General features: G+C 36.0%; 7 protein-coding genes and 2 non-coding genes across 10 annotated transcripts; 7 read left to right on the top strand and 2 right to left on the bottom strand.

The window, feature by feature from the left end:
- Nucleotides 1–619: 619 nt before the first annotated feature.
- On the top strand, nt 620–1,931 carry LOC110411459 (putative phospholipase A2 homolog 1). The gene is made up of 4 exons (XM_021421623.2): nt 620–1,046; nt 1,192–1,231; nt 1,336–1,455; nt 1,610–1,931. Exons 1-4 carry the CDS (start codon nt 945–947, stop codon nt 1,789–1,791), a joined length of 444 nt encoding a protein of 147 aa, XP_021277298.1. The 5' UTR covers nt 620–944; the 3' UTR covers nt 1,792–1,931.
- Nucleotides 1,932–2,865: 934 nt separating this feature from the next.
- On the top strand, nt 2,866–7,893 carry LOC110410194 (Regulator of Vps4 activity in the MVB pathway protein). The gene is made up of 7 exons (XM_021419788.1): nt 2,866–3,240; nt 3,375–3,507; nt 3,586–3,689; nt 4,167–4,338; nt 4,462–4,602; nt 4,783–5,074; nt 5,204–7,893. Exons 1-7 carry the CDS (start codon nt 3,209–3,211, stop codon nt 7,657–7,659), a joined length of 3,330 nt encoding a protein of 1,109 aa, XP_021275463.1. The 5' UTR covers nt 2,866–3,208; the 3' UTR covers nt 7,660–7,893.
- A 1,684-nt stretch (nt 7,894–9,577) lies between these two features.
- Nucleotides 9,578–11,266, top strand: LOC110410195 (putative caffeoyl-CoA O-methyltransferase At4g26220). Its single transcript, XM_021419789.2, has 4 exons — nt 9,578–9,662; nt 9,765–9,844; nt 10,003–10,147; nt 10,237–11,266. Exons 1-4 carry the CDS (start codon nt 9,591–9,593, stop codon nt 10,765–10,767), a joined length of 828 nt encoding a protein of 275 aa, XP_021275464.1. The 5' UTR covers nt 9,578–9,590; the 3' UTR covers nt 10,768–11,266.
- On the top strand, nt 11,213–13,998 carry LOC110410196 (putative caffeoyl-CoA O-methyltransferase At4g26220). Its single transcript, XM_021419790.2, has 6 exons — nt 11,213–11,269; nt 12,193–12,271; nt 12,349–12,428; nt 12,842–12,986; nt 13,184–13,315; nt 13,487–13,998. Exons 2-6 carry the CDS (start codon nt 12,203–12,205, stop codon nt 13,775–13,777), a joined length of 717 nt encoding a protein of 238 aa, XP_021275465.1. The 5' UTR covers nt 11,213–11,269; nt 12,193–12,202; the 3' UTR covers nt 13,778–13,998.
- Nucleotides 13,999–15,046: 1,048 nt separating this feature from the next.
- Nucleotides 15,047–16,809, bottom strand: RPS15AE (ribosomal protein S15A E). Its single transcript, XM_021421726.2, has 3 exons — nt 16,613–16,809; nt 15,572–15,732; nt 15,047–15,390 (listed from the first exon to the last, which is right to left on the bottom strand). Exons 1-3 carry the CDS (start codon nt 16,740–16,742, stop codon nt 15,292–15,294), a joined length of 390 nt encoding a protein of 129 aa, XP_021277401.1. The 5' UTR covers nt 16,743–16,809; the 3' UTR covers nt 15,047–15,291.
- Nucleotides 16,810–16,967: 158 nt separating this feature from the next.
- On the top strand, nt 16,968–19,474 carry LOC110411529 (F-box/RNI-like superfamily protein). Its single transcript, XM_021421724.2, has 2 exons — nt 16,968–17,488; nt 17,792–19,474. Exons 1-2 carry the CDS (start codon nt 17,035–17,037, stop codon nt 18,682–18,684), a joined length of 1,347 nt encoding a protein of 448 aa, XP_021277399.1. The 5' UTR covers nt 16,968–17,034; the 3' UTR covers nt 18,685–19,474.
- A 2,549-nt stretch (nt 19,475–22,023) lies between these two features.
- On the top strand, nt 22,024–24,319 carry LOC110411604 (Ribosomal L28e protein family). 2 transcript variants are annotated; one of them, XM_021421834.2, is made up of 4 exons: nt 22,024–22,847; nt 22,974–23,127; nt 23,226–23,389; nt 23,953–24,319. In XM_021421834.2, the coding sequence occupies exons 2-4, from the start codon at nt 22,980–22,982 to the stop codon at nt 24,091–24,093; spliced, it is 453 nt and encodes a 150-aa protein (XP_021277509.1). In that variant the 5' UTR covers nt 22,024–22,847; nt 22,974–22,979; the 3' UTR covers nt 24,094–24,319. The 2 variants fall into 2 exon arrangements, with proteins under 2 accessions (XP_021277509.1, XP_021277508.1); XM_021421833.2 differs by having other exon boundaries at nt 22,083–22,823.
- On the bottom strand, nt 22,589–22,660 carry TRNAP-UGG (transfer RNA proline (anticodon UGG)). Its single transcript has one exon. It is a non-coding gene; the product is annotated as a tRNA-Pro (tRNA).
- LOC149527540 (small nucleolar RNA R24) lies at nt 23,648–23,739 on the top strand. Its single transcript, XR_016350938.1, has one exon. It is a non-coding gene; the product is annotated as a small nucleolar RNA R24 (small nucleolar RNA).
- Nucleotides 24,320–25,259: the final 940 nt, after the last annotated feature.

Genomic DNA, 25,259 nt, shown 5'->3' with positions numbered 1-25,259 from the left:
GTTGCTATTCCTAATGTTAACCAGCCAAATGTTGCTAAACTTTTAGATGTGGTTGGATAATCGATTCTAACAGTACAGGCCCTACCTTGACTAATAATATTTAACTAGTTTCTGTGATTCAGATTTCCTTGTAGCGTTTAACGGCTGTGGTGGTGCTTTTAACAGTTGGTGGCATCTGTCCTGGGATCGCCAATAGTCGCCCCGACATATGTTTATTATTTTAGTGGTTATATTGGCCAGATAAAGAGCTTTTCTGTCATTTGGGTTTAAGCTTATATCTCATCAAGGCCAGGCCATAATCAGTATAGTGGTAGTCACCGATCTATGTTTAATTCTTCAGTTTATTTGTCAATGAAGCTGCTCCCGAATCTTGATTTCGAATTTGAGCAATATAGTGCGGTGTGCAATATAGTGCGATGGATTTCGACCGGTATATGACTCTGAATTGGCATATGAATAAATACTAGAGCATCAATTGCTCTTGGTTTGATATTTGCCCCAAATGAAGATCAAAAGCTTTTTCTTTTCGGCCTGGAAAGAAGTAATCAGAAACCTAGCGCATCAAACTTTTGCTGCATTTCCTCCTCTTTTACTGACTGCATTTCACTGTGACCTTCAAAATAGCAATACTAAGATATATCTTGAATAAATATACAAATAAAGAAAGAAGGCGTAAAAGTCGATCGCGATTCGCGAGTGAATTGAATCCACATGCGAGCTACTGGTCCAGCCCATTGAACGGATTCCGCGCTGGCACTTGGCACCGGAGCTCCCAGTGCTTGGGAGGGGGTTTTTGGTAATTTCCTCATTTCCCTTAGTCGTTGCGCGGCTTTACCGCGCCCAAAAGAAAAGTAATGTTCGAAAAAATTGTTATGACGACGTGAATCATTCGGTCAACTCGAGGAAGAAGAAAAACTTGTATTGAACGACGAATCGGTGATAGGATGCCGTCCGGTGCTGTTATCCCTGCTCGGACACGTTTGTTAGCAGTGTTCGCCTTCGTCTTCCTCACAGGCTTGGCCGATTCCGTAACCAATGATTCCCAGGTATAATATTGTCAAAACCCTAGCTCTCTATTCCTTTTTCCAATTAAGTATGAGAATTCAAATGACCGAATCCAATTGTAAAATTTTCTGCTCTCTCCGTTTCAAAAATTAATTGTTGTAACAGTAATTTTATATAATTATGCAGGTAAAATGTAGCAGAACCTGCGTAGCTGAAAACTGTAATTGTGAGTTCCATCTTCTCTCTTTCGGGAATTACCTACTTGAGAATTCAACTAGGTTTTCTTTTCATTAAATCTTTTTCTTAACTAATTTCTAACATGGAATGAAGCGGTTGGAATCCGATACGGGAAGTATTGCGGGGTAGGGTGGTCTGGCTGTCCTGGGGAAAAACCGTGCGACGATCTAGACGCCTGTTGCAAGATCCACGACGAGTGCGTCGAGAAAAAAGGTCCCAATATTCTCTCGTCATTATATAATTGACATATTCACCACTCTGCCCACTTTTCCATTTGTAATTGTTTGCACAAGTTTCCCTTTCTCTGAGATTGTTTGATAATAATTAAGGTATAACAGAATACCGTAATGCTGTCGTTCTTTCACAGGTTTGATTAACGTGAAATGCCATGAGAAGTTTAAGAGCTGCATAAAGAAAGTACAAAAATCCGGCAAGGTTGGATTTTCTCGGAATTGTCCCATTGAAACAGCTGTGCCTACCATGGTGCAGGGTATGGATATGGCCATCTTATTGAGCCGCTTAGGCGGCACGAGGGTTGATGAACTCTGATTTCTCATCTTGTAATTTGAGAGAATTTGATTGGATTTTCTCATTTAACTGTAAATTATTCCATTTGATGGGAATTTTGATACGAGTATTTTTAATGAAGATTGAAGAACAAGAAATTTCTTTTTCTTGTTTGTCAAAAACAGCATCTACAGATTGGCCACTAATTGATGTTTGCCCCACAACCAACTGGATTGGCTAAAACTGACCTATCACCATTTGGTTTAGTAACCAAATGGTGCAGACTTTCACCTTACAAGTTTCATCGGACATAATGTCTTGTCAGCACGAATTTTTGAATAAAAATGACATTTATTTCCTTGGGAGGCTAATATTCGTAGCATTATCTGGCAAAAGAACATTGGCTTCTTCATTCCTAGGGAATTAATATGCGACTTGAATCCGTGCACATGATCACAAAACTTTGATATCTTAATCATCTAACATTACAAATATTTTTAGTAATTATTCAAAATATATTTATATCACTATAAATTCTATTAATTTTTTTACGTAATTGTTTATCTTATAATTAAAATTGATAATTACGGTAATGTGACCTTACCTTTTAAATAGTGCATCTTATAAATTCCATTTATTCTATTAATTATCTATGGATTACATTTTCGTATCATTAAAATGTAAGAACAAGAAGTGTTATGATAGAAATCCAAAAATATAAATGCATACTTGTAAACGAAATGGAAAACATACTTTTCTTGCAGTATTCAAAAAAAAAAGAAGAAGAGAAGTCTTGGAATTTGTATCCTTATTTACTGTGAAAATAAAGTTGATCAACCATGAATAGGGTTTTATATTTAAACATTTAATTTATTAATTAATATATTATTTTTATATTTAAAGAATAAAATTCGAATTTTACTCCTTTTAATTATATATATATTAAAAAAAAAAAACCATGAGTAGGGTTCTAAGAAGTTACTTGGACTTATATTCCTTACCCATGGTTTTGATAGAAAATCATGCCAATATAAAGGAAACTCAAAGGGGCAATCTGGTAAATCCAGAATGTGAATATCCCTGTGCCCTCTCTTAATCAAATGTTGACCCACACCTTTTCTTACGCGATTTCCCAATTTGAGTGTTCTAATCAGATTCGTTTCCTGACAAGCACAAGAAATTAAGCAATAGGAAAAAGGGCAAGGAGGTTTATTTTTTGAAAAGAAAACGGAAAAGGCCGAGAAGAAAAGTAGGAAATTCAATTTCCGCGAAAGTCCAAGCGATTCGTATAACTTTCTTCATCTCTAGCATCCCAAAGGTTCCGTTTATGATCATCGCTTGAATCGATATCACATCTCACTTTCTACGGCCCCTTGCAAAATAAAAAGAAAAAACCTTTTAATCCTTTCCACTCCCTTATTATCGATTTATCTGACTCGCACCAAAAAAAGAAAAAAAAATGCTTCACAGGAGCTTCAAGCCGGCCAAATGGTAATTCTTTTTCTTAATTTTAATTGTTTTATCGATTGAATTTTGGGTAGTTTTTCGATTGAAGACGAAGTGATCGTTTGACTTTGTTTGAAGTTTTGATTGGTTTTGGTTGTTTGGATTTTGATTTGATGCAGCAAGATAGCTTTAAAGCTAGCGATACCGCGAATAAAGCTAATGAAGAACAAGAGAGAAGCACAGGTGAAGCAGTTAAAGAGGGACTTGGCTCAATTACTGGAGTCAGGGCAGGATCAGACGGCCAGAATTCGGGTATTCAATTTGATCAAAGTTTTATAATCTTGACTTTGTTAGTATTTGTGGTATTAATTTTGGGTTTTTTTTTTCCAGGTTGAGCATGTGGTTAGGGAAGAAAAGACTGTGGCAGCATATAATCTTCTTGAGATATACTGTGAACTTATGGTGGCACGTATGCCGATCATTGAAGCCCAAAAGTGTGTAAAAATACTTTCTTTAGTATTTTGTATTTTGATTTTATTCTTCTTTGAATGTTTTGCTAGAGATGCTTATGGAATTAGGGAAACTTTCACTGAGTTTGCAAATGTTTGAACAAACAGAGGAAAATAGACCACCATTGTTAAAGCAATTGGACTTGGTCTTTAAAACTCATAAGTTGCCTCAATCGCTGGGGAAAGTCACATTCAATCCAACTGCCAAAAACTACTTTTGATTTGAACTAAGTGGCTTTCCATTAGAGTGTAGGGCACCTCTTTATTTCGTTGAAATTAAATAGCTGGGCATGCGTGCTTAAATGCATAAACAGATAAACATGTATGGATGGAAAAACGTATACTGGCTGGTTCATTGAGAGATGGTTTTATAATTCTTTGGGTCTTTCTGCCAGACTAAATTTTGTCGATTGTTATTGTTTTAATTACTTTGGGTTGTATGTTGCTTACTTGAATTTTCAGAAACTGCCCCATTGACTTGAAGGAAGCAATTTCAAGTGTCATATTTGCATCTGCGAGGTGTGAAGAGATACCAGAACTCAAGGATGTCTCCAAACATTTTACAGCAAAATATGGAAAAGAATTCACTTCTGCTGCACTTGAACTGCGTCCTAATTGTGGTGTTGGTCGTATGGTGAGTTTGAACAGAAGGTCTACTCATGAATGAACAATAGTTGAAATGTAATAATCTGCATATTAGATCAATCTGAAGTTTGATAGTGGTGTTATTGACCGATGCTTATGTTGTTTCTTTCAGTTGGTTGAGAAATTATCTGCGAAAGCACCTGATGGTCCAACCAAACTAAAAATTTTGACTGCAATTGCTGTGGAGCACAACATCAAATGGGACCCTGAATCATTTGGAGCAAAAGAATCAAAGCCTTATGATGACTTGCTGGTAAGACTAGTATAGTGCACAAAAGGTTATTTTTGTTTGACGTGCCAACAATATAATCTCGCTTAGGATTCTCAGAGAAATATTCAATTATGAAGTGGTTGTATATTGTTATTTGTTTGTCAAAGATTGAAGAATTTGCTCAACAACTTATGTTCTTTCCATATAAATTTGCTTGTGCAGAATGGACCTAATACTTTCACAGAGGCCTCCAAAACTTTGGCAGATTCTCCTAATGCCCAAGCTTCACTCAGTCACTATGAGCAGAGACTTCCAGGTGTTCAAGTTCCTCATTATGATAAGGGACCTCCTAATGTTCAAGCTCCACAACACATTGAAAAAAATGATGCGCCTGCAAGCTTCTATGAGCACAGCTCGATATCATCTTCTCATCCTAAGAATTTTCAGTATTCAAATAGTAGAGCTGATAAGTCAATGTCCTCTGGAATTTATCCTCCAAATTCAAAACCTGATGGTATGTTAATTATTAGATTCAAACATACTGATTTATCAACTCTTTGTGTCTTGTTGTCTTTTTTTTTTCATTTAGTTTATTCATTTGTCTGTTAATTATTAGTATATATTTGGGTGCTCTGTTTTGCAGGAACTAAAAATCAAGGGATTGAATTTAGGAATTCATATTCTGGGAATGAGCATACTTTCTCTTCACCTAGGCAGCATTGGAATATGGAATTCAGGGATGCTACTGCTGCTGCCCAGGCAGCTGCAGAATCTGCAGAGAGAGCAAGTATGGCGGCCCGAGCTGCTGCTGAACTTTCAAGCCGCGGAAATATGTCCCACCAGTATTCAACAGAATCACACATATCATCTGCTCAGGGTATGAAAGATGGGGAGCAAAAGTATGCTGGCTTAGCATCTCAAAATGAACATCTTGCTGGACATCCAGTTGATATTTCCCTTCATGGAAGGAATTCTAGGAATTATGAACAAACCGACAGCAATGAACAACATAGCTGGGCAGAGGAGGCTGAAAATGTTTATAGTAACATTGTGAGGAGCGGTGATAAATCTACTCAAGGTTCCTTTAAGTCGACTGCAGCTTCCTTCAATGAAAAACCATCAGTGAATAATCAAACTGCAGATGCATATTCTCAAAGAAACTCATCTGAAGGCAGGCGGATGGAGCATTTTGCTGAATTGAGTATGAAGAGAAACTCAGGCGAAAATGGGATGCAATTTGTGAATGAACTGCATGATATTAAGAATCCTCAGAGTGTTGATTATTATGAAGTCAGGGTCAGGGAACAATCAAGCACTTCTTCTTCTCTTTCTCAATCAAACACTTCTACTGATGATCATGATGTTGTCCGTAATTTAAATTGGCAGAAGTCAGAAAATTTTAAGGGAAACTCAGGCGAAACCGGGGCACAATTTGTGAATGAATTGCATGATACAAAGAATTCAGAGAATGCTGATTATCATGAAGTAAGGATCAGAAAGCAATCAAGCTATTCTTCGTCTCATTCTCGTTCAAGTACCTTTTCTGATGATGATGATGTTTTATCCAATTCAAACTGTCAGAAGTCAGGAAATAATTCTGGTGATGATTCTTTTCTTCTCAATGATAAAGGAAGCGTTCAAAGAAGCACAAAAGAAACAACAGATTCTTATGACAATGCCTCAGCAGTTTTTGATGATTATGGATCAGATAATGATGGATGTAATTTTGATTTGGAGGAAGAGCATAAGGTACGTGAATACAGTATGAACTTTTCATCTCCTGGTCAAAGATCACCTACTCATCCATTTACAAGTATAAATTCTTGGAGCATTGAGCAGAATGTTGAGTCATCTGCAAAGCCCATTTCACAGTCGCATATTTTTTCAGAGCAGCAGTCTACTCCTGTCTTCTTTGAAAGTTCAACTAGCTCTGCAGTTCCTTCACATGGAGATGACTTGCCCATGACTTTTGATAATTACGGCACTAGTTCAGAAAGTGAAGAGGAGGTAGACAAATCTAATTTTGTTAGGAACACTGATCCTAGTATAGGTAGTCATAAAAGGATTATCAGTTCCCACCAAGCTGAAAACGGTATTTTCACTCCACTGTCAGCTGAAGGCATGGAAGATACTGAACCTTCTAAAGATTCTAGACTGGAAGAAAGTAAGGAATTGAACCTTGGAAACTTGACAGGTGGGCTTCGAAATAAGGGTTATAGGCATCTACTACCATATTCAAAAATTCAGCAAGGCAATGCTTTATCCCCTATAGAGGCAGCCAATCCTCCATCTACCAGAAGTAAGCAATCATCCCCTCCTGCAGCAGTGGAGGCTTCAGTTAGTTCTCGATCTTACAGTCAAGAGCCACACAGTCAGAAAGGGGGTGTAGAAGTGAATAGAAAACTCAGCACGAGAACATCAGTTACTTATGTCGATTCTAGTGATGATGACTCTGAGGAGGAACAACCAAAACAAACTTTTAGTAGCACTCAAGACCAATACGACAAAATTCCAAGCTTTGAAGAAAATAAAAGATCAAGCTTAAGGGCCTCTGTCCCATATTTTGGTTCAGGAAATAGTGATTTTGATGAGGATCTTCCTAAAACAAGTTTAAGTGCTCGTTCAAATGCTGGTTTTTCTCGTAGGACAAGGGCCTCTCCTTCCAATTCAAGGAGAAGTTCCAATCTTAAAACTACAGTTTCCTCTGAGCCACCAGTAGTTTCTGACTATGGTAGGGAGAAGAATTCCTCATCAAGGAGTTATAATGCTGATGAAGCTCTACCCAAGACTCAGCCTCAGAAAAAGTACTCAGATCACTGGGAAAGTTTTCAGCATCCTCGATCAGCGGCACAAGCAACTTCAAAGCTGGTTTCAGATACCAACAGGTCTTCATTTGATGTAAGTTTGAAATCATCAGAAAAGGAACAGCCATCCACTTCTGTCCCAAAGATTATATCATCAGGTAGTGCCAAAAGTTTGAAGGCTCAAACTTCAATTGGAGCGGGACCATCGAGGGAGAATGCTAGTCATGTTCACCCAAAGCTTCCTGATTATGATACCTTGACTGCACACTTAAATTCTCTCAGACAGAATCGCTAATGAATGTAGGTGCTTTTGGCATTCTGATAAGATGTGTTACATTATCACTACTAGTTTCTATGCGCATGTTTATACAGGTTCTTTTTGAGGTTTATAGGAATGTGAAATATAACATGTCCAACTAGAAGCAAAATATTATTTGTTTATTGATTTGTTTGATATACTTCTTTGTTTTGGAACTTGCTGTAATAAATAGAGATTGGAGAATCGAGTGGAATAAGTTTCTCAGGCTGAGTTTTGGTGGTTCAGTGTTGTGTTTTTGGCTTATATTAGCATGCAATATCATCAGTTTTTTCGGACATGAATATGTGAAGAGAGTAATATTAGCCATTGAGCATGATGTCTATATGAACATGATTTAAGCGATTATGCCCTCTAAATCATTTGCAGCCATGGCTTCTGTGTGAAATTCCTGCCTTTGCTCGAGCAATTTAATGTTATCCAGGGATGCTATAAAATCTTGTGGAAGGGTGCAAGGGCTTTCTTAGTGTCCTCTACCTTGACTTATTGGGTAAACCAGGCATCATTCTCTGATGACCGAGGCTGTACCAAAGTTGATAATGTTTTTGTTAAGGTGTAGTTTCAATGGCTACTTCTACTGCCTAATAAACTTTTGGCGTGTACAGAACTTTAAAACAAATAGTAGATTGAGCTAGTTCACTTGTTGTAACTCATGCATCTCGATTCTTTTGCTTAATTTTTACAGTTTTTTCTTTCTTTTTATTTAACTTTTTTTCTATAATACAAATGCTGCAGAATCAAATGTCTCCTTTGTCAAGGGTTTTATTGTGAAAGAAATAGATTTACAGTAAAATATTTAGTCACTTTTAAATTTTGATTAAAATTACATAAAAATTCATTGATTTATGAAAGATATTCTACTTCAAAAGAATGCCTGTCATCGAACTCATAAGTCCAATCTTTAGAATTATAATAATATTTTAAAGATAATTTTACCTTTAAATATGTCAAAAATTATAATATTATATAAATTTTTATTTTTTAAAAAAACTTACCTTTCAAGCTAGATATAACCGGATCCGCATATATCAAATTAGATCTGGTCGGAAAATGTCAAATTTGATCAGATCTGGCTTGGAAATAATTTTTTTTAAAATAAAAAATAAAAAATATTAATCTTTTTATTTTTTCTGTTAACGATATTAAAGTTTTTGGAATGAAGTGTCTATTTTTCAAATTAATGAACTTTTATATACTTTTGATTAAAATTTTGAGATGTCTAGATATTTTACTCAAAAATTTAATTACCTTGCATAATTAATCATTAATTTGAAAAAAAAAAGAAAAAATCCTTATCATTTGACATTTACATTGAACTTTTGCCTGTATGGGCACCTTCACAAGATCAGGAAGAATGTAAAGCTCGTGGGTTCCTACTTCCTAGCTAGTGCGTTTTTCTCATGATGTGATAAACTGTAGAGAAAAAGAAATTTTTGATAACCTCCTCGTAATTAAAGGTTAATATATGTACTTATCAAAAATTTAAATATTTGATGTAATGATAGATATATATATTTTTAATTTTTTTTCTTAAATAAAAATAAAAACAGAAAAATGCGTTAAATTAAGTTAGAGAAAAATACTTGAGAATAAAAGAAAATTAAATTGAATAAATAATTTATTTATTTAAAATTTTAAAGGACATGAAGGTGGTGTGAGCTTAATCAATTTATTTTTGTATATTAATACACATATATTTAGCATCATCTGCAAGCTCTCTAAGCTTTCATCAGACTTTTGCATGATCCATATGATCAGTTGTTAGGCTAAGAAACTACTAAGGTATACCCTTCTTTCCTCCTTCAACATTCTTGTTAGAGTTTTAATTTATTAACCTTATGAATTCCTACGACTTTAATAGCACAGTAACAAAATTGTGTCCTTGTTTCTCAAGCACGTCGTTGCAGAGAATGGAAAATGCCCCGAATAAATCACTTCTCGAGCATAATAAAGGGTTGTTGCAGAGTATTGACTTGTATGAGGTATGTCTCATCAATTCTTTCAATGTATCAGTTTATGCAGTTTTAAGTGATCCTTTATGAAGAAATGAAGCGAAGTTCTTATGGGGTAAATTTATGTGACAGTATATCTTGGAAACCAGCGTGTACCCTAGGGAGCCAGCACCTCTCAAGGAGCTCAGGATGGCTACTGCAAACCATCCATGGTAAATCTTTCTTTATTGACTGTTTTATCGAAATTAACATGAAGAAACGATAACATTCGTTTTCAAACTGTGTGATTGCATTTTGATTATCTGCAAAGCAGAAGAAACAATTCCAAGGTATTTGCCAAGGACACTGATAGCCATATTTTTTTTTCCAGGTTCTTCATGAGTACTGCACCCGATGCAGCTCAGTTAATGGGGATGCTCCTTAAGATAGTGAATGCAAAGAAGACAATCGAAATTGGTGTTTATACTGGGTACTCTCTTCTCCTGACAGCTCTTTCAATCCCAGATGATGGCAAGGTATTTGCACTGCACCTCTCCATTGCATTGTCTCTGATAAGTCTATTTGCCATAATCTCCTTATACATCAGCAAAATTCATCTTTGCAGGTTCTAGCCATAGATATAAACAGGGAAACATATGAGATTGGTCTGCCCATTATCCGAAAAGCTGGTGTTGAACACAAAATCGACTTCATCGAGTCCCAAGCTATACCAGTTCTCGACAAGCTTCTAAAAAATTTAAGCACTAAATATCCACCCTATAAAGCTCTATTCCCATTTTGTATTACAATTCTCGAACTCCAACGAGTCAAGCTCATTTTCTTCTTTGTTTTTTTATTTCATCAGAAAGAGAATGAAGGGAGTTTTGATTTTGCATTTGTTGATGCGAACAAGGATGATTACATGAATTATCATGAAAGAATTTTGAAGCTAGTGAAGGTTGGTGGCCTAATCATCTATGACAACACTCTCTGGGGAGGCACGGTTGCTCGACCTGAAGAGGCTGTTTCAGAAGACAGAAGGGATTCCAGGAGGTCCATAATCGAGTTTAACAAATCCATTTCAACTGATCATCGCCTGGAAATCTCTCTTGCTCCATGGGGTGATGGGATGACCATTTGCAGGCGCATTTGCTGATGTTCTTCTTCACTTCTCCCAAAGATCTTGAAATAAATGAAAGCATGTTGGAAGATCCTACTATTTACTGACAATAAGCATCAGAACACTCAGATGAAAATAAGATTAGTACAAAAGTTGAATCACATTTCACTTTGGGTGAGTGGCAAGGAACAAACGACGTGTCACGATGTTATTCTATCTTATTGCCCACTCCCAAATTTATTCCCGCTTTAGCCAGACAAAGAAAAGAATTAATGTTGAGCTCTCGTTCTTATATGCATATGTGGCTGCAGTCTGACATGTCACGTCGCATTGTCACGTCGTTCTTACAAGCTTTAGTACAGGACCTCACGGGTTTAGACCGAAAACAACCCAAACTTTTTATTCACCAAAACAATTTCTTTTTGCCTTATTTGTCTTTTCACGAATTGAGACAATTGGGATCATCGACGTTTTCCTGATCGCTGCTATCTGAATCGGCAATAAGGGTCGAAGCCAGCACCTTGTTCACATCTCCAGGGTAATCTATCTCTCAATTATTTTAGTCTGGATTTAACACTATGAGATTTCTCCTGCTGTGAAGGCTATTATTAGATAGCTCAACTTAATCAAATCTAATCATCTTGATAACCTTTCACACCAAACGAAACTTTCTGTTGATATACGGGTTCATGTTCTTTTCGTCTTTATCTATGTTTCAAAGTTTTGAACTTTGTATCTGCATATTAGTAATTCTTGTCCAAACAGGAGCCTTCTAATTTTTCATTTGCCACGGGACTCAAGGATCGACTCGCTTGCCCTTTTAATTATGAACTTCACGTTTCTGTTGATATGTTTATGCGGATAATTCAAATTGAAACGGAAAACTTTTGGTTGGTTTATTTGTGAAAGGTTATTGCTTTTGGGAATGAGGATTTTTGATAAGGAATGGCCAATGATTAGGATACTTTTGGGGATTTATTGACTTGATTGGACTAATGTAAGCTGTTACTTGGAAACACCGATTAACAAACATTGGTTTTCCTTGAAAATTCGAAGTTAAGTCACTTTTGATCTGTAGCAAATGAATGTGTAGGATAGGTAAGTCCTGTTCTGTTTTCTCACAACTACTTTCTGGACCTAAATCTGATCATGTTTTTCAACTGTAACTAATATTTGTAACTCTAAAATGTATTTTCATCGAATTATACATATTGAATCTGATCAAATTGTGTTGCCTCCACACAACTTTGGGTTGCCATTCGTTAATTTATGTTCCAATTAAAACCTTGACTGATAATATTAGTTGCTCTATTGATGCTATATGTGGTCTCATAAATATTGGACTTGAATCATGAATGCTAGTGGTGACTATGACTCCCAATTTTTAAACCATGTCACAATTGCATTTCCTTTCCTAGCAATTGTTTTCTATCGTAAAATGTGAGTTATTGGTAAAAACAGTTTGAGAGCTATGGATAATGAAAAGAAAGAATCAACAAGTTTCAGTAAGGGATTACTGCAGACTGAAGAACTTTATCAGGTATGATATAACTCTCAATCATTTTATTTCTTATTCTGTTGTTTAGATTCTTAATACATACTACAATAATGTGACAGTATATCCTAGGGACTAGTGTGTATCCCCGTGAATCAGAGCACTTGAAAGAGCTAAGGGATATCACTGCTACCCACCCAAGGTAATATATTACTCTTCACATTCATTTTAGTTAAAATTTTATTTTTTTTGACTACCGCTCTCATTTTCTTGGTAATTGACTCAAACCAAAGTAGATTCAGTAACAGGGTGAAACCATTGGCTCTAATCTTAGTTTCCATATTGGAGCTGTAAAAACCAATAATTAAACTCATAACTTGTGGTTCTTAAAATGATTCAGTTCAGAGGGCATAAAGTCCATAATCAGAGCCCTTAAAATCTCAACAACTATGAAAATTGATTTGTTTCTAGACCCCTTAACCAATGGAGCCAAAGACAATAAATGGTATATTTACAACTAGATAACCATGTACTCTGTTAGCTTCTATGGTGAAGTGATTGTCTTTGACTTTGTAGCATTTTATCCAGCAGCATAATTAACTTGTTACCTTCCAGGGCTGTAATGGCTACTGCACCTGATGCAGGGCAGCTAATTGCCTTGCTCTTGAAGCTAATAAATGCAAAAAGGACAATTGAAGTTGGAGTTTTCACTGGATACTCTCTTCTTCTTACTGCTCTTACAATTCCTGAGGATGGCAAGGTAAACAATCCATCGATCCTATAAAGACTAATATCTTAGTCCATAAGTAAACAGTCCGCATATGCACCTGTGTAAAATAACATGCAAGTATCCCCTGATTTCCTTTAAGGGATTTTTTACTCATTCCGTATGAAACTGTCTTGAAGACCATTTACTTGATGTTCTCTATACTTTTTTAACTGTGCATGTTAGTGCAGATTGTAGCCATAGATATGAATCGAGAGGCATATGAGATAGGGTTACCAATTATCAGAAGAGCTGGTGTTGATAACAAAATTGACTTCATAGAGTCTGAAGCTTTGCCTGTCCTTGATCAGCTTCTTGAAGATGTAAGGATTCCTTCTTAGTTGTCCAAGTACAAAAATCATTTTATGTTCCATAAGTTCTACATTTCCTTGCTTAGCATCTTGCATTTGTCATCCAAATCAAGATTTTTGCTAATATTTCACTTTTATATTATGGAGGGTAATTCTCATTGTGGGGTTGTGGATCTGTTGCAGCCTGGAAATGAAAACGGCTTTGACTTTGCTTTTATTGATGCTGACAAGATCAATTACTGGAACTACCATGAGAGATTGATGAAATTGGTGAAGGTAGGTGGGATTGTTGTATATGATAACACACTGTGGGGAGGAACAGTTGCATTGTCTGAAGAGAGCACTCCAGAGGCAATGAGAGAGGGCAGGCAGAGAACACTGGAGGTTAACAAATTACTTGCAGCTGATTCTCGTGTCCAAATTTCACTTGCACCACTGGGTGATGGTATCACAATTTGTAGGCGTATTCTCTGAATTCTTGAAGTTATAAATTGTTATGCTCGACAAAGCTATGCCATTGCACTTGTTTATAGTTCTTCTCAGCCTCAGAAGTATCAGTTTCAGTTTCAATGACTGCTGTATCAGTGACTCTTCAACCAATGAATGTTCATATTCTTCAAAGTTAATCATCATTGTTTAATTCTGCTTAATTCTTGTATTATTTTTGATAATATATATTCACTGCATTGTTTTGATACTGCACTTTTGGATGTTCAAAAAAAGAATCTGCACTCAGATGTGTTAAGCCATTAATGTAGCAATAGATATATGCCATTCTCCTTGGAGCAAATGTTTATGCAACCAGCCGAGGAAAAGCAATAGTTGCATCACAGTCTACCTGGTTGAAACCAATCAAGAGGGAGAAGAATCAGATTTTGCATCTACTGCACTTTCGCATGCCATAACAATTCCAGTTGAACGCTGTGTTTTCATTTCCTCCATGACACAGCCTCATCTGGGTACTGGCTCCAGAATTACTCCCATTAAACTCCTGAGCTATGTTGGTTCAGAAAGCATAATCCGTACCGTTAAGAATCATATATATTAGCATTGTAAATGTGATGAGTTTAGCCGTCCACCACCTAGACCTACATTATGCCTGTTTCCTTGGACCTGCACGGACAGCTTCGCTATGTATTCATAGCCCTGCTGTCTCTATTTCAAACCAGTCAGCTAGATTTGCAGATTTATATCGCAAGCCGTCATGCAAATTGCAATGACGCTGAGACAAAAGTTCAGCTGCCTAGTACTATTTCAACTATTACACCAAGGCTGATGAAGGAATGAAATATACAACATTCAAGAGTAAAATATTGGTCAACCTATGGGAGACCGAGTTTACAAAATAATTGGAAACTATTCAGATCTTTGAATTGCTTGACCGGCAATCTGAAAAAGAATTCCAGCAAAGGAGAAATAACTTCTATTGCTAAAAGGGGGAAAACAAAGATTCCTTTACGTTTAAATAGTACTAGCCCCAACTTAAAAGCATTTTTGTTTCAAATTTGATATCATACATTTTCTCTTGGGGTGGTGGAGCTGAGTGAAACATAATTACTTACTTCAACCATTTTGAACTAGAATCTTAGCAAATACTAATGGTGTTACAATAAATATGGGGCATATCAGAGGTGGAAAGCCTTCATTGGCACACCACCTGTGGCACTTCAAAATTTGAGACAAATAATGTTTGCAGCATCAAAATTCTAAAATGATATTTACACTTATCTGAAATCAAAATACTGAAAAAATGACAGTAGCTAAAAGTACTTTTCTCTGCAAAAAGAGCAAGGTTTGCTTTTGTAGTTCAATTATTACAAAAATCAGAACTAATTGAGGCATTAATCCAAAAGTTACATTCCAGCATTTGATATTTAATGATACAAAATTCAGATAAATATTGAATGAAAGTTCACAGATAACCCAGAGCTTAAAGTAGTAGTCTTCTCTTTTTCCCCATCTAAAAGAGCGTAGAAAGACAGACAAGTCTAATGAAAATAACCAAGAACCTGCCCACCCACATTCCTACTGATGGCTTCTTCATGATCCAAAATACCATCTGGAGTTGAAATCACAACATAACCCCACTGCAAATAAGATTATTAAAGGACAAGGTAAGTATTAAACTATAAAAGATTGTCATCTCATGATATGAGGGATTATACAAACATAGCTGGTATATTTGCTTTCCTTCTAGCCAGCACTTTCTTCACAAAATTATGGCAATGAATAATTCAAACACTCAAAATACAATGACTTTTAACAAACCTGATGTGTTGGAAGTTTAAGTTTTGTGTACTTTTCAATATCCTTTGCTTTGATGTCCTGCCTGTAAGTGAGTGCCTTGCAATCATTTACCCTGCCTTGCAGTTCAACTGTTATCCTCCCCACTCTATGAGGATCATAAACCTCAAAATTCTTGATGTATCCTTCCAAAAAGAAAAATTACAAAGAAGGTAATGACACAGCAACAAGCAAAAGATTCAACAGTGGGCAGTAGCCACAAGTCTAAATATAAAAGACATCTAGACTTTTAGCCTCTTTAGTCCCTAAGATTATAACCGTGCCGATGCATCACACACAGCCCTATGCTTAATGGTTTCCAAAAACAAAGCTCTATTTGACAAAAAGCAAGAAGAAATTTCTCAGAACTCCAATCCACGCCATATTGATGAAATAAAAGGGCACACAAACATAAAACCGTGAAATCTGGTAATGAACTGAACAGCCCAACCTGTTACTGAGTTTCAAGTAAAGTTGAAAATCAAATAGAATCGCAAAGGAAGATATTATTTTCATAAAAATTCTGCAGCTATGAAAGAAATGCCCATTGCCCTTCAAATTCATACTGGATTAGGTAACTCAAGTGGCAAAAACCGATTAACCTTCACATGTTAAGATTATAGGTCCAGTTTAAGAGTGAACCAGTGGCTTAGAGCATCCAAAATTTTATATCACACAAAACTTCAAACCAATAAAAATGAGTGTAACCAAGTAAAGAAATATACTATATAAGTTAATTCTTAGACACACATAAGCATAAGCATACGCATTCACTGCTTGGGCATCAGATAACACTAATTTTCCGCACAATGAAGATCCGATTTAAACATTACAGAGAAGTTCAACGAACAAGAAGCAAATTTCTAAACTTTTTTACTGGGTCACTACGACCATAACTAATCCTTGAGATTAATCAATAACAATTTAAAATCGAGCAAAAATTCATTGTTATTAACCAAAATAACCAAAACCCATTAGCAAAACTACGAATTAAAAAAAATAAAAACAAAAAATAAAGAAGCTTACCTCGATATTTCATGATCTTGAGAAAGGAAGACATGACGGTGGAGATTGGTCGTAATTCCACCGTCGCTTTGCCCCTCCTCTCTGCATTCACAATTGTCCTCAACGCATCGTTCAGTATCCTCCTCCCCATCTCTCTCTCAAGCCAGTTCCCAAAGCTAGCCGGCTAAACCCCCAAATGACGGCCTAAACCTCCGTTTCAATCGCATTACATTTTAAAAATTCTATCATATCATTTAGGGGTATTACTGTAATCTAACAGATACCTAAAATGGCATTTTGGCTATTACACGAAAATACGTGGTCATTTCGTAACTTGGCCAGATTCTGAATGGTTGTAAAGACCGGTAAACCATTTGAAACAATTCTAACATCTTCCAAATCTGCAGTCTTGTTATTTTTTTTTTTCCACTTCGTTTTCGCAGATGGAGGATCTACCACCACCTCTTGTCGTGGAAATCCTGAATCGACTCACCGATTCCACCGACCTTGCTCGGTGCCGACTCGCCTCCAAAACACTAAACTCCCTCTCACACGAGGTCCGTTCTGTTAACCTCCTATGCAATTTGTCTCGCTACCTTAAATCCCGTTTGCCGGAGACCAAGGCCCACGTCACTCCTTTCAAGGCAATCTTCAACAACCTTGTCCGCGAATCTCGATGTCTTAACTCAGTGTCGATCGGAGTCGATAAGTCGCTCAGGGAAATCTCGTACGATGACGTGGATGACGAGTCGGATGATTTGTACTTGACCGATGTGGGGTTTGTGAAGGAGTGGTTGCCGACAATTTGCGGGGAGCTAAGGAAGTTGTCGATTTCGGATTTTTGGATCCAGTCTTGCTGGAGGAAATCTGATGTTTTGAGCTTGATTTCTTCATGTTGTAAGTTCCTCGGCCGTTGCCATTTCTTTCGTATTTTAGCTTTGAAAATAGGACAATTAGTTTGAAATTGAGCTTAATTGAGTGGTTGTAAGGCAAATGGGGGGGTTTGATTTAATGTTGGAAGGCAATTAATTTGCTTTAAAATTATGAGAAGTGGGACTATGAAAGATGGTTAAGCACACCTTGTGAAATGAATTAAGCATCAATTTTAAATTTGTTACCTTAAAGGCTATAGCTTTTCTTTTTTTGTTAATTCATATTGTATCTTATGCAAAGGCCATTGGTCTTGTTTTGTGTCTGTAGGCAATAATCTTATGGAACTAGAGCTGAAGAATGCTTGGCTTTCAGTTGATGGATTGAATCCGATGACTAGGCTTACAAATTTGACACTTGAGTTTATTAGGCTTGAGGATGAGGACCTAAGCAAAATTAATGATTGCTTTCCTTCTCTTCGAGTTCTGAATTTGGTTGGTGTTGGAGGACTTAAAGATCCGAAGATTCATCTCTTGCATCTTCAAGCCTGCTTATGGACAGTCTCAAATGCTCCGCTTTCTTTGACTATCTCTGCTCCCAACCTGGTGAGCCTCAGACTGAAATGTGTTAAGCCAAAATCACTTGTACTTGATACCCCATTGTTGTCTGATTTCCATCTTTCAGTTGAGGAGGTGTATGATTTTAGAGTGAAAGAGTTTTGTAATTTGGAAAACTTTCTGCTTGAATCTTCAAGTCTTTGTAGCCTCCTTGGCATGTTTACGTCTGGGAAATCAATTAAGAAGCTGACAGTGGATTCTCTCAAATGGAATGAAGCTCTTGAAACAAGAAAATTTGGCTTGGAAGCATTGTTTGATGTGTTTCCGAATGTAATATCTCTTAATTTAGGCCCTGGGGCTTGGTCAGAAGCAGAGATTTGCTTTCGCAAAGGAGGTTTGAAAGATAGGAATGCAATGAAGGAGTTGACAGAGATTGTGGCACATTTAGTTGTGTACGATATTGAAGTTACCCTCTCATTTATTTACTCTATCTTGGATAAATGCACCAACTTATCAGACATGGCATTACTCCTCCACCCTAAAGAAGATTCTAGAGCTGCTAGTAGCCTCATCTCTATGTGTACAACTTATGGTCCTAGAGTAAGATGGAGATGGGGAATGTGGAAGGAAGGATCAAAAGATACCTGGGTCTCTGTTGGCATTTAATTTGGTAATCCTCCTTTCTTGGAAGGAAATAGGACTGCTTAATCTTTTGTACTATCTGTCTGTTGTTTCTCTGGTTTAACCTTCCCAATGAAAAGCAAGGCTCTTTTTCAGCAACCTAAAGTAGTTAGAACAAGAATTGTGTCTGTAGATGTACAAAAAGTTTAGTTTTATAGAGACACTGGCAACTATATCACCTGTACAAATTAATTAGTTAGTTGCTTGGAAAGTGAAAGCATAATGGCTTGCAGTATTGCATACATGTCTGGCCTTCTACAGCCTAAACTTCACAGATGGGTTCTTACATCTTCTGAGGCATCTCTGTCCTGAATCCTACAGCAAATTCCATTGGTTTTAAGTGACTGCACAGTTTAGATGAATAACAAGAGTTTTTAACACCAACTGCCTCAGTATCCTGCCTTCCAGCAGAAGGAAAGAGAAAAGGGGAGAAAAGAGGAAAGAAAACCAAGCATCACCGAGCTTATACTTGGTTGTGTCGTAAATGTGCGGGTTTGAAAACTCGATTGCTAGACATGAAAAACTATAAAAAGTTGTCATTAATTTTTTTTTTATTTAGGTGTGATTGGTCACTCGTTAAATTTGTTCTATTCGACGAAATATTAAATTAATTTTAAATTCGTCTAAAAAACAATGAACTAGTCTATGCATTTTAAAATTGAATTTGAGAGTACGGTTACTCACGAGGAAAGCTTAACACTTTTGTGGTGTCCGTTTCATTAACTATATTATTTAATCATATATTATCCTATTATAGCCTAAATCATTGATTTTATTCCTATGTTTTCTCAATCCTTGTTTACTTAATTAATTCTTTATTATATTAGCAAATTAAAGCTTTTTATTTAATTTTACGAGTGTACATGATGTAATTATAAAATGATGTAATGATGTACTAATTTTAAATAATGATCGTAAATCATTTCAACACTTTGATGAAGTTTCGAAGTTTTTCTCACCTAGAGATATTTTGGAAGAATTCATCTCCACAAATCTTTTGAAAAAATCCCATTATCAGAGTTCTCGTTCCATTAACAAAATATATATCATATATTACGTCAAAATAAAATTATAAATAATGTCTAGACAAGCTCGTTTATAAATATAATTTAGTTGATTTATAATTTATATAATAATATATTTAATAGTTTAACGTAATTTACTATCTTATTTATTTTTTATTGTATATGTCATTTTTAGAAACATTCTATTTAAATCGATAACTTTTAATTAATATTATGAGTTAATATATTTTATTAAACTATACATTTCTTATTGAATAAACAATTAATTAATTTTTATTTTTTTATTTGTGATCATTGTTTAAACTAACTAACTATATCAATTTATATTTAGATATAACATTATATAAATTTATTTCTTTGAACGTTTAAGATGATTATTTGAATTAATGGGTATTGAAATATAGGATTTGAATTTATCCTGTTACTTCGGTAAAAATCCTTTTCGAATTCCGCACTTAAGAAGACAACTCTTTATCTTTTCAAGTGAAATTCCATCATCAGATTAATTTAAAATAATCATTTTATTTTTAATATTCATAATTTTATACTATATCATATATTTTATTTTTATATATTTGTATATTTGTATATACCTATATGAACTTGTGTAACTAAATATTTCATTTCTCTTGCCTATTTAACCTATTTTCATTTATGCCTAAAATATATTTTATTTTCTTATATTTTCTTCCATTTATAAAGGTTATTTTTTAAAACTAAGTATTGTCTATTTTTTACATAAATCTCTTTTTTATTTATTATCGAATATTTACCTACTTTTTGATATTTTCCTCAACTAAACCTATTCTTTTATATCTAAGTACTCATTTTTTATTTAGACATTTGTTTTTCCATGTATAAGTATTCCACTTACCTAAACCTATTTTATTTTTTTAGTTTTTTACAACTAAATATTCATTTAAATTTATATTCTTTTATAGTTATATATTTTTAACTTGTTGTTTTTTTTACTGAATATTTATTTAATTTTCCTCATATATATTTTAACCTAAATTTATTATTATTATATTTAGCCATTCAATTTCCTCCTATACATATATTTCATTTAACTAAGTATATCTTTGTTATTATCAAATGTTATCTATCTCTATTTATATTTTCTGTTTCTTTTCACTTATATTTTTTTCTTAATATTTGTTAATTTTTAATATATTTTTTATTTTTTATTTTAATTAATCATATACTAAAATTAATTTATTTTTCTAATCAAACATTGGGCGAAGCACAACACCACAAAATCAAATTATAAAAGTAAAGGATTTACCTTCCGTGGCCTAATAGCAGCCCAAGACAGCCGGCCTGCTCCAGCAGATCTGCTTCTCCAAAGCCTGCGGAGCCTCCACCCAAACCGACCGTTTTGGTGCTTAAGCTGCAGCCCCTTCTCTTCTCCAATACTACGCCGTTTGGGACTAAAAGCCACTCCCTCAAAACGGCACCGTTTGGCTTATAAGCCTCCATTTTTGTATCTCTCCTCTTTATTTCATTCTCTCATTATCTCTTTCTATCGCCAGCTGCTCTCTCTTCTCTCTAAAAAAAACTCTTCTTTTTCCTTGTATCTCAACAGAAGCGTCTATTTCTTCACTCTCCCTCCAACCGATCTTCTCACTGCTGTTCAACCCAACACCCTCTAAACCTCCTCTCTCTTTTCCGATCAGAAACGCCAAGAAACTCCGAATCTCACCCCTAAACCCGTGAGAAAAAAAAAAGAAAATCTTTTTCCCCAGCCTCCTATTTGTTTCGTAGGTTTTTTTTTTGTTTCTTTTTTTTGGTTTTTTCGTGGTTATTGGCTGCTGCTAGGTTAGGATTTCTGATTCTTAGGTTATCAAAAAGAAAAAAAGGAAGGAATTTTTTTTATAGGGTTTTTCTCCAAATCTGCCTAGGTTTTTTTGGTTGTTTTCTAGGGATTTTTCTTATGCTTCTCTAGGGTTCTTGATTTCAAATTCAGTAAATCCTCAATTTTTTTTGGCTCTGCCAGCCGTTGGATGCGCTCCAAGACTGGTGGAGCAACCAGGAAGCCTCTGCTTGGGTGTCAAGGAACTCCTACCAGAGGCCTCGTACCCTTCCGTTTTTTTGGCTTTATGGTTTTAGCCAGTTGGCCAATTCTCAAGTTGTTCTTGATATTTCCAGATTATTCTTTAGTTTATTTTGTTTCAACCCTGATTTATTAAACTTAATTATATTTGCTTAGTTTGATCTGAGATTTTGATTTCAATTACTTTTGGATCTGTTTTTGGGCCATATTAAAGTTCCAAGCCCAACTTTATTTTGGGATTTGAGATTAACTGAAACTATGAAACTAATAAAATAAAATAAAGATAAATAATAACAAAATAATACAATAAACCATAAAAAGTAAAAACACATAAAAAAGTTGTGTCTACAGGTTGTTGTCTTGTATATTAGTATTTTCTTTCAGGATTCCTTTTGCAGGTTGTATTTTTCTGCAAAGCACAATTGCATTGGTTAAAAATATAAATATCCTTTGTTTTCAGAACATGGTGCTGAATTGCTAGCCTTCTACATCATCATGTTTGTGTTTCATTAATAAATGTTGATTCTGTAGCTGGGAAAAATAAATCAATGGCAGTTTCATATCGTATTCTTCTGTATTTCCTTTTATTCTTGGATGAAAACATCATTGATGAACAAACCATTTGTGCACTTTTTAGTAGTTCATGGTGTTTTCTGTTTTAATTTGAAGTAAAACCCATTTACACGTAAATTTGGTTTTCCTTAGTCTAAGGGTTATGGAAAAATAAATACAGAATTTTACTACAAGTAAATTACCATCTCCAGGTAATTTTAAAAAGGCCGGAGCACAAAAACGAAAGCGTTCCGAATTAGGGGCGCTCCGAGAATCGAACTCGGGACCTCTCGCACCCAAAGCGAGAATCATACCACTAGACCAAGCGCCCAACGAGAACTTTCCTTATGTAACTTATTTTACATTTCCAAATTCTAACCCTTCCACATTGTTTAGGGTTCCTGACCCCGACTATAAGACCACAACTTACGGTATTCCCATAGTCAAGCGACTCTAAAACCCTCTTTGTCGCCATCGTCTCTTTCTCTGTGGCGGTAACTTCTTAGCTTTCTTTCATTGTAATTCATTTTTTTCCCCGTAACCTTGATTTCAGTTTTCATTCCCTTTTCTACGATCTTAAATTTGTGTCTCCCGTTCCCCATTTTTGTTTCGGTACGATCTGATCTCTATCCATTTGTTCTCAGGTAAAAATGGCGACGGTTCCAGGTCAGTTGATTTGGGAGATCGTGAAGAAGAACAACTGTTTCTTGGTGAAGGAGTTCGGCAGAGGCAACGCCAGCGTCCAGTTCAGTAAGGAGAGCAACAATCTCTACAATCTCAACTCTTACAAGCACTCTGGTAACCTCATCCTCCATTTTCTTGAACTTGTGTCCCTAGAATCCCAAAACAGAAAAAAATGTCAATTGTTTTGATGGTCTTTTCTGAAATTTTTACAGGTCTAGCAAACAAGAAGACTGTAACTATTCAGTCTGGAGGGAAGGATCAGTCAGTGTTGCTTGCCACCTCAAAGACTAAGAAGCAGAACAAACCTTCAAGTTTGCTTCATAAATCTGTTATGAGGAAGGAGTTTCCTAGGATGGCTAAGGCTGTTGTCAATCAGGTATTCTACGAATTTGATTATTAGCATTTAATTTGTTATACTAGTTATAAACACGTGTAATTTTGGCTTGTATTCAAACCTCCTGGAACACAAACATTGACTACTCTTATGTTTGAATGTAATGCTCTTTGCTAATATGCTAATTTTCTGTTTAATGGTACGTTGATTGTTCAATTTTTACAGGGAATGTTATTGTTAGTTAAACCACTTTTATTCTAGAATAGTTGTTTGCAACCATCCATTGCTGGTTTTGTCTTAGAAGCGGTGATGAGAAGCTAACATGTAAGAAGACCTAACTTATAGTGGGTTCTTCAGTGAAATGTACTTGTTACGCTTGGCTTCTGAGCTTCCATCCTTGACCATGGAACCTTGTTCTTTTTCATAATCTTGTCTATTCTGCTATCTTGTTTGATCAATTGTTGCTGCTAACAATAATTATTGATATCAGGAAGTTGTCTTTTTTGTGGGATGTCTTGCATTAGTCGTACCGTGATCTAAATCCGTGGATGAAAAGTTTTGGAATGTGAGCCTTTTAGTGACTGCTGCTTGTTTGATGGTTTCAGGTTGCAGATAATTACTACCGACCAGATTTGAAGAAGGCAGCCCTTGCAAGACTTAGTGCTGTTCATAGGAGCCTTAAGGTAGCCAAATCTGGAGTCAAGAAGAGGAACAGGCAGGCTGTTAAGATCCCTGGTAGGAAGTGACATATTTAGGGAACATGATATGATTGCATCAGTGTTGGTTTTCTTTAGTTCCAAAGTTTCAGACGGCAAAATTTTCACTTTATGTTCCAGGTTGATGTATTGGAAGTATTGTTACCTCTGCTAGAGATGTTAAACCTAAATTTGGAGATAACTAGCTATGAGTTTAATTTTTGTGCATTTGGAAATTTCAATTACACTATACATGGGTGTGCATTTTGAATCTTCAGTGATTGAGTTGATTTGATAAAGCATTCTATAAATTTCAATGACTGGATTGTACTTTTCAGCAATTGGTATTATGTTAATCACCCTCCAAACCTAATAGTAATTGGTAAAAGCATTTATTTAATGTAATTTTACCTTCGGTTCATGTGCATAAATAATTTTATTGAACAACTTGAAGAAAAGTTTTATAGCCCCAGATAGTTGTACACTTACATCAAAACAATTGTGAGATCTTTAATGGTCATGATCAAATCGAAATTAACATTTGATTCATATGTATCTATTGGATCTCATGTCATCGACGATCGATCTTCAATAAACACTATAATTTTGCTTGATATGTGAATAAGGTTATGAATAGACCTGTCAAAATGGGCTTGGCCCGTCGGGTCAGTTTATTTTTTTTAAAATATGAGATGGGCCGGGTTTAAAAATTTAAGTCCATATTAAAATCGGGCCTAAACGGGTTAGCTCGTTTAGGCTCAAGGGCTGATTCGGGTTGGTACGGGCCAGCCCGGCGGGCCGCGGGGGGGAACGGGACTCGTGGGAGCCGGAGGAGGGGGGCAGGGCCGCGGGGGGGAATCGGGACTCGTGGGAGCCGGAGGAGGGGGGCAGGGCCGCGGGGGGGAACCGGGACTCGTGGGAGCCGGAGGGGCGGGGCAGGGCCGCAGGGGAGAACCGGGACTCGTGGAGCCGGAAGAGGGGGGGCAGGGTTAGCCGGCCCGGCCCATGGGCTGGACTGAACATTTTGTAGCCCATATAAAATATGGGCCAGGCCAGCCTATTTTTTCAACCACAAGAGCTAGGGCCTGGATGGGCCGGACCGGCCCATATTGACAGGTCTAGTTATGAATTTAATCTCAAAATGGTCACAATGAGCTCTATCAGAAGGATAAATGATGAATTACCCCAATTCCAAAGGAAGATTAGGAAAAGCTTTT

The sequence above is a fragment of the Theobroma umbraticum genome, unplaced genomic scaffold, assembly GCF_002168275.2.
Source record: "Theobroma umbraticum cultivar Fairchild unplaced genomic scaffold, ASM216827v3 scaffold_56.0, whole genome shotgun sequence".
NCBI classification, from domain to species: domain Eukaryota; kingdom Viridiplantae; phylum Streptophyta; class Magnoliopsida; order Malvales; family Malvaceae; genus Theobroma; species Theobroma umbraticum.
This window is presented reverse-complemented; position numbering and strand designations above follow the sequence as displayed.

Coding starts and splice junctions, on each gene's coding strand:
- LOC110411459 (XM_021421623.2), top strand. CDS start 945: ATGCCGTCCGGTGCTGTTATCCCTGCTCGGACACGTTTGTTAGCAGTG. Junction 1,047..1,191: donor CCGTAACCAATGATTCCCAG/GTATAATATTGT, acceptor ATAATTATGCAG/GTAAAATGTAGCAGAACCTG. Junction 1,232..1,335: donor CGTAGCTGAAAACTGTAATT/GTGAGTTCCATC, acceptor CATGGAATGAAG/CGGTTGGAATCCGATACGGG.
- LOC110410194 (XM_021419788.1), top strand. CDS start 3,209: ATGCTTCACAGGAGCTTCAAGCCGGCCAAATG. Junction 3,690..4,166: donor CCGATCATTGAAGCCCAAAA/GTGTGTAAAAAT, acceptor TTGAATTTTCAG/AAACTGCCCCATTGACTTGA. Junction 5,075..5,203: donor TCCAAATTCAAAACCTGATG/GTATGTTAATTA, acceptor TCTGTTTTGCAG/GAACTAAAAATCAAGGGATT.
- LOC110410195 (XM_021419789.2), top strand. CDS start 9,591: ATGGAAAATGCCCCGAATAAATCACTTCTCGAGCATAATAAAGGGTTG. Junction 9,845..10,002: donor GCTACTGCAAACCATCCATG/GTAAATCTTTCT, acceptor TTTTTTTTCCAG/GTTCTTCATGAGTACTGCAC. Junction 10,148..10,236: donor CAATCCCAGATGATGGCAAG/GTATTTGCACTG, acceptor TCATCTTTGCAG/GTTCTAGCCATAGATATAAA.
- LOC110410196 (XM_021419790.2), top strand. CDS start 12,203: ATGGATAATGAAAAGAAAGAATCAACAAGTTTCAGTAAGGGATTACTG. Junction 12,272..12,348: donor AGACTGAAGAACTTTATCAG/GTATGATATAAC, acceptor ATAATGTGACAG/TATATCCTAGGGACTAGTGT. Junction 12,429..12,841: donor ATCACTGCTACCCACCCAAG/GTAATATATTAC, acceptor GTTACCTTCCAG/GGCTGTAATGGCTACTGCAC.
- RPS15AE (XM_021421726.2), bottom strand. CDS start 16,742: ATGGGGAGGAGGATACTGAACGATGCGTTGAGGACAATTGTGAATGCA. Junction 15,733..16,612: donor CAAGATCATGAAATATCGAG/GTAAGCTTCTTT, acceptor TCTTTTTGGAAG/GATACATCAAGAATTTTGAG. Junction 15,391..15,571: donor TTAAACTTCCAACACATCAG/GTTTGTTAAAAG, acceptor TCTTATTTGCAG/TGGGGTTATGTTGTGATTTC.
- LOC110411529 (XM_021421724.2), top strand. CDS start 17,035: ATGGAGGATCTACCACCACCTCTTGTCGTGGAAATCCTGAATCGACTC. Junction 17,489..17,791: donor GAGCTTGATTTCTTCATGTT/GTAAGTTCCTCG, acceptor TTGTGTCTGTAG/GCAATAATCTTATGGAACTA.
- LOC110411604 (XM_021421834.2), top strand. CDS start 22,980: ATGGCGACGGTTCCAGGTCAGTTGATTTGGGAGATCGTGAAGAAGAAC. Junction 23,128..23,225: donor CAACTCTTACAAGCACTCTG/GTAACCTCATCC, acceptor AAATTTTTACAG/GTCTAGCAAACAAGAAGACT. Junction 23,390..23,952: donor CTAAGGCTGTTGTCAATCAG/GTATTCTACGAA, acceptor TGATGGTTTCAG/GTTGCAGATAATTACTACCG.